The sequence below is a fragment of the Callospermophilus lateralis genome, chromosome 4 (genome assembly GCF_048772815.1).
Source record: "Callospermophilus lateralis isolate mCalLat2 chromosome 4, mCalLat2.hap1, whole genome shotgun sequence".
Lineage (NCBI taxonomy): Eukaryota > Metazoa > Chordata > Mammalia > Rodentia > Sciuridae > Callospermophilus > Callospermophilus lateralis.
Genome location: NC_135308.1, coordinates 27,788,690 through 27,806,580, shown reverse-complemented (window position 1 = coordinate 27,806,580; position 17,891 = coordinate 27,788,690). Strand labels below are relative to the sequence as shown.

At 34.9% G+C, this 17,891-nt stretch overlaps 1 protein-coding gene across 1 annotated transcript; it reads right to left on the bottom strand.

Annotated features, from left to right (window-relative positions):
• Positions 1–421: 421 nt before the first annotated feature.
• Positions 422–12,443, bottom strand: Spcs3 (signal peptidase complex subunit 3). Its single transcript, XM_076853677.1, has 5 exons — positions 12,157–12,443; positions 10,491–10,564; positions 8,514–8,590; positions 4,906–5,021; positions 422–3,952 (listed from the first exon to the last, which is right to left on the bottom strand). The coding sequence occupies exons 1-5, from the start codon at positions 12,297–12,299 to the stop codon at positions 3,820–3,822; spliced, it is 543 nt and encodes a 180-aa protein (XP_076709792.1). The 5' UTR covers positions 12,300–12,443; the 3' UTR covers positions 422–3,819.
• Positions 12,444–17,891: the final 5,448 nt, after the last annotated feature.

The window sequence follows — 17,891 nt, the reverse complement described above, 5'->3', positions numbered from 1 at the left end:
GTGGTGTACACCTGTCCCCACTGATCAGGAGGCTGAGGCATGAGGATTACAAGTTCAAACCCAGACTTAGCAACTTAGCAAGGCTCTAAGCAACTTAGGGAGACCTTGTTTCAAAACTAAAAAGGGTTTGATGTTCTCAATTGTTAAGCACCCCTGGTAACAAAAGTATATAAATAAAAATAATAATAAATAAAATCTATTTCCTTATGAAAGGCCTGGGACAACATAGGTCGGAGTACTTGGAGCAAGAGCACCATTTACCTAAGTTGGATAGTCAAATGAGCTTGAAAGCAAGGAGGAAGAATAGTTTCATCTAAAGTCAGGAGGCGCTCAAGAATGAAAAAAAGTAGCAGTTACAAAGGAAAAAAAGTGTTAATTACAAACAATCCCCATATTTTGGCCATATCAGAAACACAATAGCTTCATTATCAATATTTATTGGGTGCCTATCATGTGCAAGGCACTATGCTAGGTGCTGGGGAAGGTACAAAGATAAATCCAACAGCCTGTCCTCAAAGGGCTTACAGTCTAGTATAGGAGCATACAGTCCCTGGAGAAGATAATTTAGGTGTAATTAATTGCCTCCCCTCTACCCCACCCCCCAAAACATACTAGACTTGGTTTCTTCCTTTTACTTTTAATTCAGCAGCTTCACATAAAAAGCATAAATCTGAAAGTTTTTCAAAATGCATACTTTTACTCATAAACAAAATTCATTTTCATTAGAAAAAATGCTGAATATTTATTGCAATTATGAAAATCCTCAAACATATTTTTATGGTTTTTTTCTTGTGAATCTGTGTTTTTGAAGTAAACAATTTTCCAAATTGCATCAAAACATGCAACAACTTTTTGAAATAAATCCTTTAAACTATTGGCAGTTTCATGTAATGTACACAGGCTCTCTGCTAAAAGCAAGGAAAGCTTTTGAAATGGATAGATTTATGTTCACAGCTTATGGAGTTTTCCCCCATAAATCCATTACAAGTCAATTCAAAGTATTATAAAGTAACCCTTGTTAATTTGACACCCCAACTCCAAAGCTTTTAATTGGTTGGCCAGATCCACCAAAGAACTACAAAATAAGTCCAGGAAAGGAAATTCAAAATAATCCATTTCCTATTACACCCTTAGGAATTTCTGAAGCTTTTTGTTATTTTCCTTTCAGCAGAGAGAAACAAAAGGTAGTCAAGTATGGAAATGAAAAACACTGATTTAGCCAGTTTTCCAAGGTTAAACTGCTAAAGGATGAGTGCTACATTTTAAAATTAAATTCACTTCTAACTGTAATTACTTTAAACAAGTATTCAGTAATTATTATTCTCTTTGCTCAGAATAATCTCCGAGCTCTGATATTTCTGGTCATACTCAGGTCATTATACATCTGAAGCCTTGTGTCTTTATAGACTTGGTGAGACCTCTGAGACCAAGGATATGGTTATCAAACTGAACACAAATCAAATTTTCAAAAAGTAGAATTATGGTAAACTAATAAAGCTGAGCACACCCAAAAATGAGTTCCTGAGATGCAGATTCCTTATTCCCATGTTGAAGCATTCTTAATCCTGAGCATTTTCCCTTAGTTCAGTAAAAATGAAAAACTTCATCCATATTGTACTGGTGGGGTCTATTTCTCTCCCTCACCAAATTCCCCAAAAGGGGGCTTGTCAAATGAACAAACCGTAACTCAATTTCAATATTAATCTCTTTTAGAGTAATAGATCCGCTCACCCCAAAGGTATAACACCTATTAAACTAGAATCCATGTCTGGTTAATATTTCAGGCTTACTGGGCAAGCCTGATTTAATCACAACATCCCCAGTTTTTATAAGTTTTTTACTTCTGCAGATTTTAAGTTTACATGTCTAATATTTGTATAAAGTAAGTAAAGTTAAATTTTGTAGGTGTAAAATGTGTAACAGCAATAGTCAGATCAGTATGACTTATGTGCTAACCTTTTAATCATCTTCCCATCTTCACATCACTAAAGTGCTTTTCTGTTCAATCTCTTAGCTGAACAGATAAAACAAATTTTATAGACTTGTGTGAAGAATCACCATATAACTACTCCAACTCTGTCATTTTACAGATACAGAAACTGAGACCCTGAAAAGTTTAATGAAAAAGCTGGGAGACAAACCCAGTCTAGGATTCATATTATAACTTTGACCTTTTTTGCTGGTTTAAAAACTCATATGTACATGCTTTTATATGAACCACATATGATAACTGTCAAAAATGAATGTAACTAAACAGTGATGTATTTCATGAGGTAAACAAAACAAATATTATTTAATTTAAACTATTCTTAGAAAATATTAGCCCTTTTTGGTTGTTGCTGATAGTGTACTACAGTGCTTGGTCTTGCCTTTAATAATAATTTGCAATTGCTACCTTTGAGGATGTTTATTTCTCCTCTACAGAAAAAATAAATCATCTTAAATATGCTCATATGCTCAATTATGTATTATGTATTTAATGTCTACATTATTTTTTCACACATTTACATTTTTTATACTTTTAATGTGAGTAAAATGAATTTATGTGGAAAATGAGATATTACCACTATGTTAAGTTGTTGGCAACTTGAAAATTAGTTGCTTTCATACATAATGGGAATCATCTTCTAAGAGTGATACAAAGGGTGTCCGGGGTAATAAAAAACATAATGACAATTACAAGTCAAATTTGATTAGTCTGTAAACTGAGGTGTAAGAGAAAGGATAAGCTTAAGAGTACCTTGAGATGTCAGCTCAAGTTTTAACTTCATTCCTTGCTACTTAACTTTGGAGCGATTCAATAAACTTCTGGGTTTCAGTTTCTTGATCTGCAAAGAACTAACATTTGCACTACTTACCTCCTTGGATTATTGAGGCTAACATAAAACACAAGAGTGCTTTGTAAATGGAAAAGCACACTGCCAAATATTATTACTATTCCAATAATTATTAAAATGTGAACCTATGGATAATTGCAAATAATTACCACTTAGTGGCACTTGGCATGCTCACAAGAACAAACTTAACTCAAAGGATAAATCATGCAAAGATTTTCAACTTTCAATGGCAATGCTAAAAAGTATATAAAGATACACAAAGGAACATTTTTAGAGATAGCACTAAAAGACACACATTTGGTTGACTTGAGACTTAAAAATGAGTTTGAATGATTTACAACATAGAAGAGGTATTTAGTATTTAAGTGGAGAAAGCTGCTAGTCATCTAAGAAAAACACACATTATGGGTATCCTAAAACAAATAGAATAGAATTCTATCACTTTTGGCTTTTTTGTAAACCAGGCTTCTAACGAATAACTATATTAATTTTTCCAGTAATCTAACATACACTAAAAGAGATAAAAGAAAATGTCTACATCTAAGTCACAACCAATGTGAACTTGCATGAATGCCAAGCATAAAATTCAGAGTTCTTATAACTCTACAGGCACCTGAAAGTTTTAACAACCCTTCATGCTCACTTTATATTCCATAAAGAATAATGGAAATATAGGGAATACTTCAAATATATACCAAGTTCTTATTATGTTGTTGCCTTATTCTTATAGCCTTATTCTTATATCAGAGATATAACTATCTCCGATAACCTTGTTTTTGTTTTGTTTTTAAGGTTAAGTTTGAGTATGCTATTAACCTTTCCCTTCAAATATGCCTTTTGATGTTACTTCTACATCAAAAACAAAAACAAACCAAAAAAACCCACAAAGTAACAACCCAAAACAAATGAAGGTGCAAGGGAAGAGATAAATGAGATATAATTCATTAAGTATAAAAATATGTTGTTTCAAATTCAGAATAATTTAATAACTCTTCGTTATTTCATATGTATCTGGAAATGGGACAGATACATGTCCTGATCCTGTCACAAGAGGTAGAATTCCAGCATTTGGTACAACGTTCCAAGATAGGGTCAAAGTGACATTCCTGTTTCCCCTATAAAAAGATACAATAAACAGAAGTCAGCAGAAACACTTATAGTTCGATAAAAACATTTTAAAACAAGCACTGAGGTGTCAAATATTTTATAACTAGTTATTCCTAACAGAAATTCTAATCTGTAAACAGAACTATTTTCTCTTCTCACTTGAAATCTAAGGACAATGCTGAAAGACACCAGCATTACATTTGAATTACATTACATTGAATCCCTTAAAAAACAATCTAAACTTATTCACAACCACAGTTAACAACAACTAAAAAGCTTACATGCAAGAAACACAGTGAATAGAAAATGAGACCTGTGCTAGGAATCAGAAGACAATGATTCGAAGCCTAATTCTGTCATTATCTAGTTTCACAAACTGGAGCAAATCAAAATGTATTATGATCTGAAATTCTTATTTGTAAATATGTAGGTCTGGTTTTAAAATTCTTTTAAAATTCTTTCTGATAATACCTCAGAAAGTGTAAGAAGCAAAAATGACCTGAGAGGTCAATCACTGATTCCCTCGTTTTGTATGAGAGCAACACAAGTTTAGAAAAACTAAGAGAACCAATATTAGAAACCTGAGTATCAATTCCAAGACCCAATGCACTGCTTTCTCATTCAGGTTTCTTTCTCTGACTTATATTTAGAAAGGAGACCTTTAATTTGACAATCATAGCACTACCACATATAAGTAATCCTATACTCCCTGTACACGTAAGAGTAGATAGAAGCTGTAGGCCTTTATTAGTTTGGACCGTTACATTTTACAAACTGCAAGAGAACAAATTACTTATCTTAGATCCCAATTTATATTTCTTCCCAATCTTCCATTCAGAGCTACATAAATACCCCTCTCCCAATTTTCCTTTTTACCCTCTAATATTTTTTTAAAATGAAAACACGTTACATCTTTCTCTTTCCCATTTTACTAAATGTTAAAAAATAAAAAAGTGCTCACTTGAGACCATTTCCATCATCAAAGAAAAAATATTTTGTTTTCATATCTTTCAACAGCAGCTTCGGATTATCACCTCTCAGAACAATCTTGTCCCAGAGGACAACTTGGTTCAGAGCCTACATTAAAATGAAAATTAATTAGGTAACTCATCAGAAACAGCATCTTATCATTTAAAAGTATTAATAATTAAATAATTTCACATATGAAGGAACCCAACTTGGACAGACTTGCTAAAATCTTGATGCATACAAAATGTGTACTAGTAGATAATACAAAGAAGGGGACAAACTTTTCATGGAGAGAAAAATTATTTCCCTAAGGAAATCATTCCTTTTACTCAGTCAACTCTATTATATAAGGCCCTCAGACCTTACTAAAAGGTTCAATATCTATATGCTCTCCAAAAAGCAATGTCCTTAGAATCCTTGGATAGGAAATATTCTTTTAAATCTCTTTTCTCTGTGAAATTTCTAATACTGTCCATCTCAGAGTGGACCCTGGATGATACTGGGAAAACACAGTGAGCTAATCCCAGTTAACATGAGATGATGTCAGGAAAATGGATGAATGTTCAAGAACTTAAAATTATCAAGGAAACAAAGAAATGAATGCATAACATCTTTCCCCCTTTACAATAAAATGTGTATCACTGTTTTATCATGGCAGAATTCTAGATATCAGATAATTCTTTAAAGTCACTTTATTTCAATGTATTACAACCAAGTTCCACAAAAATTAAGAGTATAAAATGGAAAGAAAAAACTTGTCACTCCTACTAAATATCAAGGAATTTGTCCTCATGGAAGCTATCATCCATCACTAGTGAGGCTGAATGCTCAATATGTTATGACTACCTTAACTGAAAAGAAATACAGAGAAGTTATTTCTAAAACAGGGCTTAAACCAACATCTTAAAACCTCTTTCTAATATTAAAAATATTAAAAATCGTTAAGACTGAAGAAATAGTTGGGCTTGGTGGCACATGCCTGTAATCCCAGCAACTTGGGAGGCTAAGGTGGAACAACAACAAGTTCAAGATCAGCTTTGGCAACTTAACAAGACCTTGTCTCAAAATAAAAAATAAAGGGCCCAGGGATGCTGGGGAAGTTCCAAATTAGCATTTTCCTACTAGTTATGCTAGGGTAAGCCAGGATTACAAATATATTTTTGGTACATTAATCATAAAGGTTACAGTTATTTCAACAATTTATTGAAACCTGTCAATGTTTGTGTATAGTTGCTACTCTTTATCAGGAACAGCTTTTTCTGTTTAACATTTTGTTGATGCTGAAGGACAAGAATCAAAACTTTTTCATCCCAATAGTCCCACAGCCTAACGAAACACCTGTTATTTTCAAAATAAGTGTATAATTAATTGAAGTGCTAAAAATTCTGATTAAAATAATTAATGTATATTTTCCTTGAAAACAAATACAGTTCAAATAAAACACATACCAATCTTTAACTACAATCTATCTACAGCCTACACTGATGAACACCTGTAAAAACCACTATACTTAAGACACGAACAGTGGAATGTCCCTATAATCCCAGCAACTCAAAGGGTGAGACAAGAGGACGAGTCCCAGATGAGCCTGAATTTAGAGAGACTCTAAGCAACTTATCGAGAGGATGTCTCAAAAAATAGAAAAGGGCTGGGGATGTAGCTCAAGAGTTAAATCACCTGAGTTCAATCCCTAGAACCAAAAAAAAAAAAAAAAGAAAGAAACTCAACAACATATAAGCAATATTATAATTCCTATATTTGCTTACATATTTTCAGTCTACTAATTTATACCTTCAGTATTAATACTAAAAATAGAACCTAAGAAGATTTAACAAGATTCTATATAAATATCCTAATGCCTACCCTAACCTGCAACAGAGTGCTAAATCAGACTGAACTTATCACCTTCAATCATAAAATAAATCATTTTGATGTGTTTTATCTAACAGTATGATAGTTTTTGTTGTTGTTGTTATTGTTGTTGTTTTATTTGTCAATGGATCTTTTGTTTTATTTATTTATGTGGTGCTGAGAACTGAACCCAGGGTCTCACATATGCCAAGCAAGCGCTCTACCACTGAACCACTGTGGCTACAACTCTAGCCCTGATAGGTTTTAATTATAAAATTTATTATAAACTATAAAGACTACTTCAGGTACTCAGATTGATGAATTTCATACAATTCCAAAACAAAGGAAAATAGTTCTCAATAAACAGAGATATTAATTGAAGATATACGATTTATTAACACTACCAAAGCAGCTCATTATCATAGATTTTTTTAAAAAGAAAATACAAAATTTGGTACTAGGATACATTTTTAAATAATCTCAGATGATTCAAAAATTTTTAGTAATCTTCACAGGTTTTGATTACCTATCTTCATAATGAAAGCTTTAACCAGACCTCAAATTCTATTAATTTATTTATATTGGCAAGTAGCTTTCTATTCTCAACTGTGGATAAAAGAACATTCAGCTTAAAGAACATATAGCTGAGCAGCACTAGTACTTCCTCATTTCATACGTAATTCAGAATTAAGCACCACCATTTCTCATCTTACCACTAGAAATAGTCTACAACAGTTTTTGATCATAAAGTACTTAGAGTATAAACTAAGCCCTTTATTTATTATGTATATAATATACATGTACTATTTATCATTGACAGTTAATGCAAATTTTCATTTCAAATAATCTTAACTAATGGAATTCTCTCCTCTTTTAATTAGTTTACTTAGGTGTTTTGTTTTTTGTTTTGTTTTGTTTTGTTTTAATCCTTTAACATGATTTAACAGATAAAACAGAACAGACATATGGGCTCTACCATTTTCCTATTGTTAATGTGTTGGAACATCAGCATTATCTTCAATCTTTCTTTTCTTTGTAGGACATTTTTTTTTTTAGCTATTTTTCTATTTAATAGCAATTATTTAGAACTTGATAATACAATCCCCTATATACTACAATATTTTGTAAAATGCTAAAAGTGAATAAATGAATATATTAGGTAGTACAGTCAACCTCTGGGCACTGAGAATTCCTTCTCTTCCTCCAGAATATTTCCATGGCATGTGACCATCTGATAAGGCCTGAATAAGTATTAATGTGAGTTTGCAAAGCAACTATTAATACAGCTTAAATTTTTCTGTTTAATTTTAATTGGGAAATACATAACAGAAACTCTAATATCCCTTATATACCTATCAATTACTATGCATACACACCATTCTGGAAGCCACAATGCTAAGGAGCTACAGCACACAAAGAAAGAAAAAAAAAAGACAGACAGGCTACCAGAGAGAGAAAATGTTCTTAACAGAATCACCTCTCCATATGGTTGTGAGTGTTTACTAAGCTATGCAGGTCAGATATTTTTAATATATGAACATCTCTATTTGTTGTACATAAAGAATAAGGTTTTAAGTAACTATTAAAATATGCTTTAATTGCTGGGGTTGTAGCTCAGTGGTAGAGAGCTTGCCTAGCACATGTGAGGAACTGGATTCAATTCTCAGCACCACACAGAAATGAAAAAAATAAAGGTACATCAACAACTAAAAAAATATTTTTTAAAAATGCTTAAATACATATACTTACATTATTTTTTGTTGAATATTCTGCTGATAAATAAAGAAACAACTGCTTAACGTTCCAATCAAATATATTCTCTAAATGTAAACAAATTAAGGAATACACAAGACAGAAGGCAGCACACAGCTTTTAAAAGATCTTTGTTATCTTCAATTAATTATCCACAGCAATACTAACACTAAAATAGAAAAAAAGGAGAGGTGGTCCAGAAACATACTGAGTCACTAATTTAATAATACAGAGGATAAATATTTTATAAAATCCAACCCATTCCAAAGCCAAAAAAGAATGTAAGGTCAGCATGCTCCCCTACTCCTGCAAGTATTACTAGCTAAGATACCTTGATTAACAAGAAAATAACAAAAAATCCAAAATTTAGATTTCTAATATTAACCCACTATGTCCAAAAGAAAGATGAATTATTATTTCATGGACATTCATGAAATACTGGAGCTCTAAAGTATAACCAAATCACCACTATTTAACAATACGCAAACATGAACTAAGTTCAAGTTATTAGCCAAGTACATTAAAATGTATGTTCCTTTTGTTATGTGTCCATAGAAATCAAAATGTCTACATAAAGTGCTTTGGTAAGAAGCAAATGAATGCTAACTAAGTACCATTCAGCCTGGGGGAAGGAGGTACACTTTTAACTAGAGTTAAACTACATACTGGCACCTCCACATGAGCAGAGTTTTATATTTGTATTTTATTAAATATCATATGTAAATTGTCATTTTATTATATATATTTATATACTTATAGCAACAAGTTTGTTACATTCTACTTTTAATTATGTGTAGCCGCTAAGAATCACTTGTTTGGAATTGAGAAGTCTAGGACAGTTCTTTACAATAACATCTACAATTTCAAGTATTTTCAGTAGCACTAAGAAAACCCAAATAAACTATAAATAGTGAGATTGGTAACATATAGTAAAGATATCAGGAAATTTCACTGTTATTCTCCAGATACACAAAATGACTACTTTCATACTAGATCTACATTGCTTGAATAGATTTTTTTTAAATGATGTCAAGACTTAAAAGCACACAAAGTTTAGGGTAAGACTTGCCTGATGGCACATTCTACTTCCTAAAAAGGTTCCTTTAGAACTAATTCCTAGTCTACTTATAAATTCAGTAATTTCTAAAAAATTAAAAGGAATTCCAAGATAGTAGGAACTGAAGAAAAATTCCCCAGGCATATTATCTGCTTCAATTGTTCAGATAGTTGCTCTACATAAGTTCAGACTGTTCAATCTCCATGACCATTTTAAATCATGGGTCTTAAAAAGGCAGATAGGATCAGGTCAGAAATGGCAGAGAACAACATTGCCAATATATTTACATATAAGCCTAAATAAGACTAAAGTGGCCAAAATGACCAGAGTTTTTAAGAGACGGAAACTCAGGATAAGGAGAAAATAATGAAACCATCCCCTTAAAGTCATTCTTTTCATTAAGATTTTTTTGACTGTTCTACCAGTACTTATAAAAAGAACTACAATAACAAAATGTTAACATGATTTAACAACATCATTTCAATAACAGCCATTTGAACCATTACAAATGTAATTCACTTTTTAAACATGTTTCCCTCCTCTATCATAAGATATGGATTCTTTGAGACTGTACATGAAATATTTCAGGCAGACTGAGCTCTGATAACATTTTTCCTTCTTTAATTCAAATAATCTAATTTTATTATTTTTTTCACAAAGAGATTCATGTATAGATTGCAATCACTTTAAGGAAGAATTTAAAATTACATACACACAACTAACTCATGAATCTACAGTTTTCTCTAAGTATGAACAAGTATTAAAACTATTTAGCTGATGAAAATATATGTGACAGGATTTCTTCCAAAGTTTGGTTGATTCAACTGGGTGGTACTCATTGTCCCCCAAATCTCTAAGCAACATGTTTCTCATTATAAAACTACAGAAAAAGAAAATAAAATTTCCTTAAAGGATATCAGCAGTTATATCAAATGTAATGAATCCCAGATCACTTCTTTCTCTTGGTCCAGTGAAGTCTTCTACATTTTTTCTAGAAGTAAAGATAAAAGTTTTACCATCCTTTATAATAAAGACATACATTATTCACATAATAATTTAAAGATCTAGTTGGTATACAGGTAGAACAGCAATTCCACAAAGAAACAAGTAAAAACCAGAGAAATCTTTAGTGTGAAAACAGGGTAAACATTATAATTCAATATTCTAAAAAAGGTCTTCAATTACTTTCAAATACCTTAAGAAATCTCTAATAAAACTCAAGGGAAGACATAAGAACTGCTAAAAAAAAAAAAAAAAAAAAAAAGACTCTTTAAATACTAGTGACAGTAGGAGGATGGGTAGATTTAAGATTACATATGTCACAAGGCAGTATGGAAAACTAAAATAACAGCTGCTCTTTCTTGAGTGCTTTACCACATGTCTAATCCACTTCGTATTTTTCACAATTACCTCAAATTATTTCAATTAGGCATTACCTTCATTTTGAATAAAAGGGAATTAAGGTTCAGAAGAGTAAGAAACTTTCTCAACACCAAATATTTATTCAATGTTTCAAACACATTCTAAGCCCTCATAGACCTTAATGGCAGTGCTGACTTCCAACCCAGGTCTATAAGAATTTAGAACAGTATCTAACCAAAAAAAAAGAGGGAGGGGAGAGGGCGGGGAGGAGTCACTATTAGATGACTGACTTGTTAGTGAATCTGACAATGAAATTAAACTAAGGCTGCAGAAAGAGATCTTGTTAGTAAATGGAACAGAATAATTGAGTATTAAGATCAAAAATGTCACAAATCAAAGACAAAAGTGGTGGAGAATTTTAAAGTAAAAATACAAAAAAAAAAAATAGGCAATAAAGAAATGCAACTGTGATTCCAAAATTCTACTTTTGACGTCTTCGCAGATTTATTCAAGCAAAGTTTTGCTTAAAAAAAAATGCAAATAAATTAGAAAAACAAGAATAGGCTGAATCAGAAGGCTAAGATGTTCAAAATTCTCTCAGTGCATCTTAACCTCCGTCCTAACTTCCAAGCTGCTCCAAGTATTTATTGCATTCTGAAGGTGGAAAGACAAAAACTGCAAAGGGAATGTCAAACAGGACAAACTCCGGTTATCGATGGCACGAAAGCCGTCCTGCAAGTTGCTTCAGCCCCAAGCATAACGGAGCTACGGAGCCAGGCCCGACGCCGACCCGCGCGCGGCGGCAGCACCTCGGGGCGTGTGCGGACCCACCGGCCCCGGGACGCGCGGGAAGCGGCGGCCCGGGCGGCGGCGCGGGTTTGCTGTTGTGTTGCTCCCTCATTGGCCAGGCGTGGGTGAGGGAAGTGAGGAACAGGAAGGAAGCGGAGGCACCGACCGGAGCAACTCAAAATTAAAATTTAAGAGCAAGCCCGGGAATTTACGACGGAGGGGGGCGAGTTTCGAGGGGAAGCCGGGAAAACCGGGGGAGCCCACAAGTCCGCCCCGGACATCTGCCTTAGGGGTGAATAGCTGCTCCGGAGGGGACCCTGGGGACGGCGCGGGAGTCCTGCCGGCGTCTCCCGCTCCTCGGCCCGGCTTCGGCCCCCGCCAGGCCGGGTCCAGGTGCCCTGCCCCATTAGCCCTAGCCTCGGCCGCACTCACAGCATGATCCGCGAGACGTGCAGCCGCACCGGGACGCTCCGGTCTTTGAAGGCGGTGGTGATGAAGCAGCCGAAGGTGAGCGCCGCCATCACGCTCAGCGAGAAGGCGAACAAGGAGTTCGCCCGTGACAGCACCGTGTTCATCGCGACCTTCTCTCACGAGCCCTGTCGCCACACAGGCACCCGGGGTCCGGTTCCGGCAGCGGACCTGCGATCCGCGCCGCCTGCGGTGCGCACGTTCCGGGAGCGCGCGCAGCCGCGGCCCCGCCTCCTTTCCGGTCCTCCGACGCGAGCGCGCGCGCACCCGCCCACCGCGACACACCCACCGCGCGGGAGGGACCGCGCCATAAGGAGCGCCTCGTCTGTGAAACCGCCCCTCCAAATGCTGCCACCAATCAGAGATGAGCAGGGAGAGGGCGGGGTCCCAAATCAGACCCGCCTCCTCCAGTTGTCAGTTCCCTTCTTTAGTTCAACGGAGGAAATACCCACCCTCTTTTCTCGATTCTTGTGTCAGGTGGTTTGGGACTGAGGCTTCTTGGTGTTTCAATGCCATTCATTTTAAGTTAAAAACAGCAGCAAGCCAAGATGGTTTGAAGTCTGTTCTTATGTATCGTGTTTGGAAGCAGGTCTGTACAAAACGCGTGGTCCTCTCCCCGCTCTATCAAAGCTGGTCAAAGTTAGGACTTAAGCCTTTTGGGAGGTTCTGGAGGGAGGCTGCCCAGGTCCCTTAAAGCAGTCACATGTACACCGTCATTGTGCTCCTTTGCTTTCCACCTTCAACCTTGGTCCAATTCTTATTAATGTTTTGTTAAGGATTCGTGATACCAGTTTTAAATATTTGCATTTTAACATAGAAATTTCAATTATTGAAAGTAACCTTTCTAGACTTGGGCTCAAAGGAAATAATAGCTATTGAATTGCTATACAGCATAATCTGTAAGAACGTAAAGTTATTATAATAATAAGTAACAGATTGATTTATCACATTTCCAATACTTAAAGGGGTTTAGGGTTCAGACTGGGCCAATTCTTGACCTTGAATATACTATCTACCAATACTTTTGCTGCCTTCACAGCAAGGAACTTGCAATTATAAAAATGGGATTCAGAGGATAATTATTTTTTTAAAAAATTTGCAACTATGAACCATACATAGTTAAGAAAACCTTTTATAGAATATGATAGGTGTAAACCAAAAACATGATCTAAACCTGATCCTGGCTTATGTTGTCTGTTGTTGAGCCTTTGCTTCTTTGCATCATTCATTACCAGTTAATTTTCCTACAGCCATACAAATAGAATTGTTAGTAATTGCCTAGCGTGTGCCAGGAACAGTTCCAAGCCTTGAGAATACAGCAGTAATAAGGCAAAGCCCCTGCTCAAATGGAATACTGCTAAGAAATGAAAAACATATTCACTATAAATGGAGAGATCCTTGGTTGAGTTTCTAACATTAATTTTTATCTTTCAAGCAGCCATGCTTTATTCAATATAGCAAATGTCTATTGAATGGCAACTGTGGTGCAAGTGATAAAGATATATGTGTTAATATCATTTTTTACCTCACATAGCTTAAATAATAAATTAATGAAATAAAGCACTTACCCCTGAGCTATATCCCCAGTCCTTTTTGTTTTTTTATTTTGAGACAGGGTCTCCCTAAGTTTCTGATGCAGCTCAAACTGGATCTTCCTAACTCAGTCTCCTAAGTGGGTTACAGGAATGCACCACTGCACCTGGCCACATCTGTGGATATAGGACAAAACAATATATACTAAATATTTAACACAATGCCTAAACGTTAACACACATTATTATTTTTATAGAGTTAACTTAGAGAAAGGATGCTTGTTACAAATGGTAATGTTTAGGATGAACATTCCAAAATATACTGCGTTGCAAGTACAAGCATATAAGAAACATTAGTCTGATCCAGCTAAACAATGTGCCATTAAAAGATTAGGCAGAAGTATATCTGGAAACCTAAAATAAGGGCCCACTCTAGAAAAACAGGTCATGAAGTTGGGACTTTATATCAAGGAATTTACATATTAAACAAGAGTAGCCTCACCAAGCAAGTAGGCAGCCAGCCATTGATAAGATATATGAGAAGGGTGAACAATTGAGAGTGTTGTAAATGGAACAGAAAAAAAGATGACTCTGATACCACCTGTGGAGGAATGGGGTAGGCCACAATGCTAACTGCTCCATGATATATTCAGAGTCAAATTGGTAGGAAAATAGGTTTTATTCAGACTCAGCTTTGAAGAAACAAGAAAACTGTTTCAAAATATTCCACATTTGAAATCCATGAAATTGAGAACTTTTAAAGAAGAAGCAGGGGAGGAGGGACAACAGTAAGGAAAAAAAAATAAAAAAGAAACAAAGGCAGGAAATGTATATATGGCTAATAATCCTCTGTGAGACAGGTTTAAGGGGACAGTCTCCATTCTGTGCTTCTTTGGTACCTGTCAAGATGGGGGTTGTAGTGCTTTTGTTTCCTTTTCTCTACCAGAGGAAGTTACTCTCAGTTCAGAGCCTACCCCCAACCATGCCCCCACCTCATTTTCAGTCTGTGTCAGGAAAGCCAAAAATACATAGAAGTTAAAAAAAAAAAAAAAAACAGGAGCAGAATGGAATAAGAAATTATCTTATTCTATTGTATTTTCCCAAATGTTTCTCTTGATTTTCTGGCTATTTAATCATATCATCTACATTAGACATCATTTTGCCCTTTTCTTTTCAACTATTATACTTTTATTGTTTTGTTAATTTCAGTGGTCATTGTTTCCAACACACTGCTTAATAATAATGAAGATGACTGTTATCTTTGTCTTGTTCTTGATTTAAGAGGAGAAGTTTCATTTCTCCAACAGGGGAAACTCTGGTTCTGAGATGGAAAGGTGTGTATACATATATCATTGTGTAATATGAAGCACATGATGATATTAAGGATCTAGTCATTAATTCCTATTTTAGGATTCTTAAAACATGAACAAATGCTGAGTTATTTTCAAATGCATTTTCTGTATCTCTGGAGGCAATCACATAATTTTTCTCTTCTAATATGACAGGTTATATGAATAGATTTCATACATTGAACCATTAAGCATTAATGGATCCACTTGAATCAGTCTGTAATATTGTTACAGAGCTGAGGCCTTCTGGGAAACTGAGGCACTTCGAAGAACCACCCTTCAAACCCCAATTCTTGTTATCAAATCAGAACGATTTCAGACTTGTGTCTCAGAGTAATAGGAGTGAGTTTATTGAAGGGATAGGGACAGGGTGAGAGCAAATGAAAAAGAAAAAGGAATGGAGATAGACCTCAACAGATCATGGATGCTTTATTAAGCAGAGAGGGGCACATTTTCAAGAGGAAAATGGCAACTGGTTACAATAGGAGCCTGAGTTTTATAGGGCTATATGGGTGAGACTAAGTCATAGCAGAATATGTCGGTCAGACAGTCAGGGAAACAGTTTGTAGATATGGGAAATTGTGAAAGCCCAGAGCCCATTGTTTTTCTTTTCTCTCTGGGGTTTATTATTTTCCATATCCTTCAAAGGGGTTGCTCTCAAGGGAGAGAGCAGGTTCTCAGAGAGGAGAGGGACAAGGTGCCTCGCCTGCACTCCAATTTTATTGGGGATCCAAGAGAAGTTTCCAGAGAGTCCTGACCAGGTCTATCTCTTGACTTTTGACTGACTGGCAAGATGACATCAGACGTAAGTACCCACTGCCATGGCAACTGTAGATCATTTTGACCCATGTTGACCTGTTCTAATTGGGTTCTTAATCATAACATTCTTACAGATTTTATGGTTATAAGGAATTATTCTTATATCCTTGAGTTTCAGGATCTGGTCACCAAAGTCTTCTGGGTTCCTCCCATCCACATTATTTCAGGCCTGCATTTCATCTGCAGGTAATAGGTAGTTTACTAAGGAACGTTACATATCCTGTCTACCTTGGCCAGGCAGGGATGCAGGTAAATTGCTTTTTAGCAAAGAATGTATGTGGTGGGCAGAAGAGCAGTCCCACTTCATAGAATTATTCTCATCTTTTTCCCACCATCCTCATCTGTCTGTCCCCTAACAATATGCTCTGGGATGTTCTTTGCTAATTGTTTTCTTTTTAAAATTTGTCATCAATATTAATAGTTGAATTGATATGTATCTTTCATTGTTCCTTGTGATATACTCAAATTAGATAATGAATTTTCAAGTTTTCCTTATATTTACATGTCCTAAAATATTTTAGTTAACATTTGGATCATCTTGTCTTTAAAATTTTGATAGAAATTCCCAGGAGATGCTATTCTTTTGTTTTAATGACTGTTGATTGTAATTCTCATTATATGTGTGCTTTCAACCTTTTATATTGTCCTAATTGTATGTAAATTTTTCCCCCATAGATGATAGTCATTTATTTAGAAAATCTGAAAGAATATACAGAAAGTCTCCTGGAACTAATAAGCCATTATAACAAGGTTTCACCATGCAAGGTTAATAAACATCTATCATTCTTCTATTACAATGAACAAGCAATGAATACATTGAAAATTGAAATTAAAAAGACATTACCATTTACATTACCACCCCACCAATAAAGAAGTACTTAAGCATAAATCTGACAAAATATACACAAAATCTTTATGAGGAAAACTATAAAATTTCAGTGAAATAAATCAAAACTAAATAAATTGAAAGAAATATTCCACATTTATGGATAGAAAGATAATGCTGTCAAGTTACCAAAAAATTGTTTTTCTAAGAACTAAATTTTGTGTTTACTAATTAACTCTACTGTTCTTTGTTTTCTGATTAATTTTTGAATTTAACATCTGATTTTTCCTTAGGTTGTTAGCATTGAGTATGGGATATTTAGTTAATATATTTTTAAATTTTTACTGCTTTGATGACTGCATTACCTATATCCTAAAACTTCTTATGTTGTGCTTAAACTTTTGTATTTCTCCTTTGACTAAAGAGTTAATGGGGGGGGGTGAGGGGTTTGCAGGATTTCCTTTTGATTGTTTTAAATTAATGTGATTATTTTAGGCAGAGAAAGCTATTTGTAGTATTTCTGTTCTTTGGATTATCAGGGTCTTCTTGTATCCTAAAAAAGTTCCTTTGTGAACACAGTGGTTCCCCTTCTTGTCCATGGAGGGTATAGTCCAAGACCTCTGCATGGATGGCCAAAACCAGAGATAGTAGCAGACCCCATGTATGCTCTGTGTTTTTCTGTACATATATTTATGGTTAAGTTGAATTTATAAATTGGGAACAGTAAGGGATTAACAACAATAATTAATAATAAAATAGAACAATAATAACAATATTGCAATAAAAGTTATATGGATGTAGTCTTTCTAAAGGTATCTTCTTTTACTTGTCCCTTTCACTTAAAGCACTTTACAGCTGCTCTTTGGCATGTCTGAATTTCCAGTATCACTTCTTTTGTGCTTTGGGACCATTATTAAGTAAAACAAGGGCTATTCGAACACCAGCACTAGTGTCTGATAACTAAGATGGCTAGTAAGTGACTAAGGAGTGGGTAGTGTACACAGTGTGTATAACTAGGTGAAAGATGGTTCATGTCTTGGGCAAGAAGGACGGGAATAGCATAAGATTTCGTCCCATGCTGCACAAAATGGTGTGCAATTTGAAAACTTATGAATTGTTTATTTCTGAAATTTTTCATTTAACATTTTGGGACCTTGGTTAACATCAGGTAAA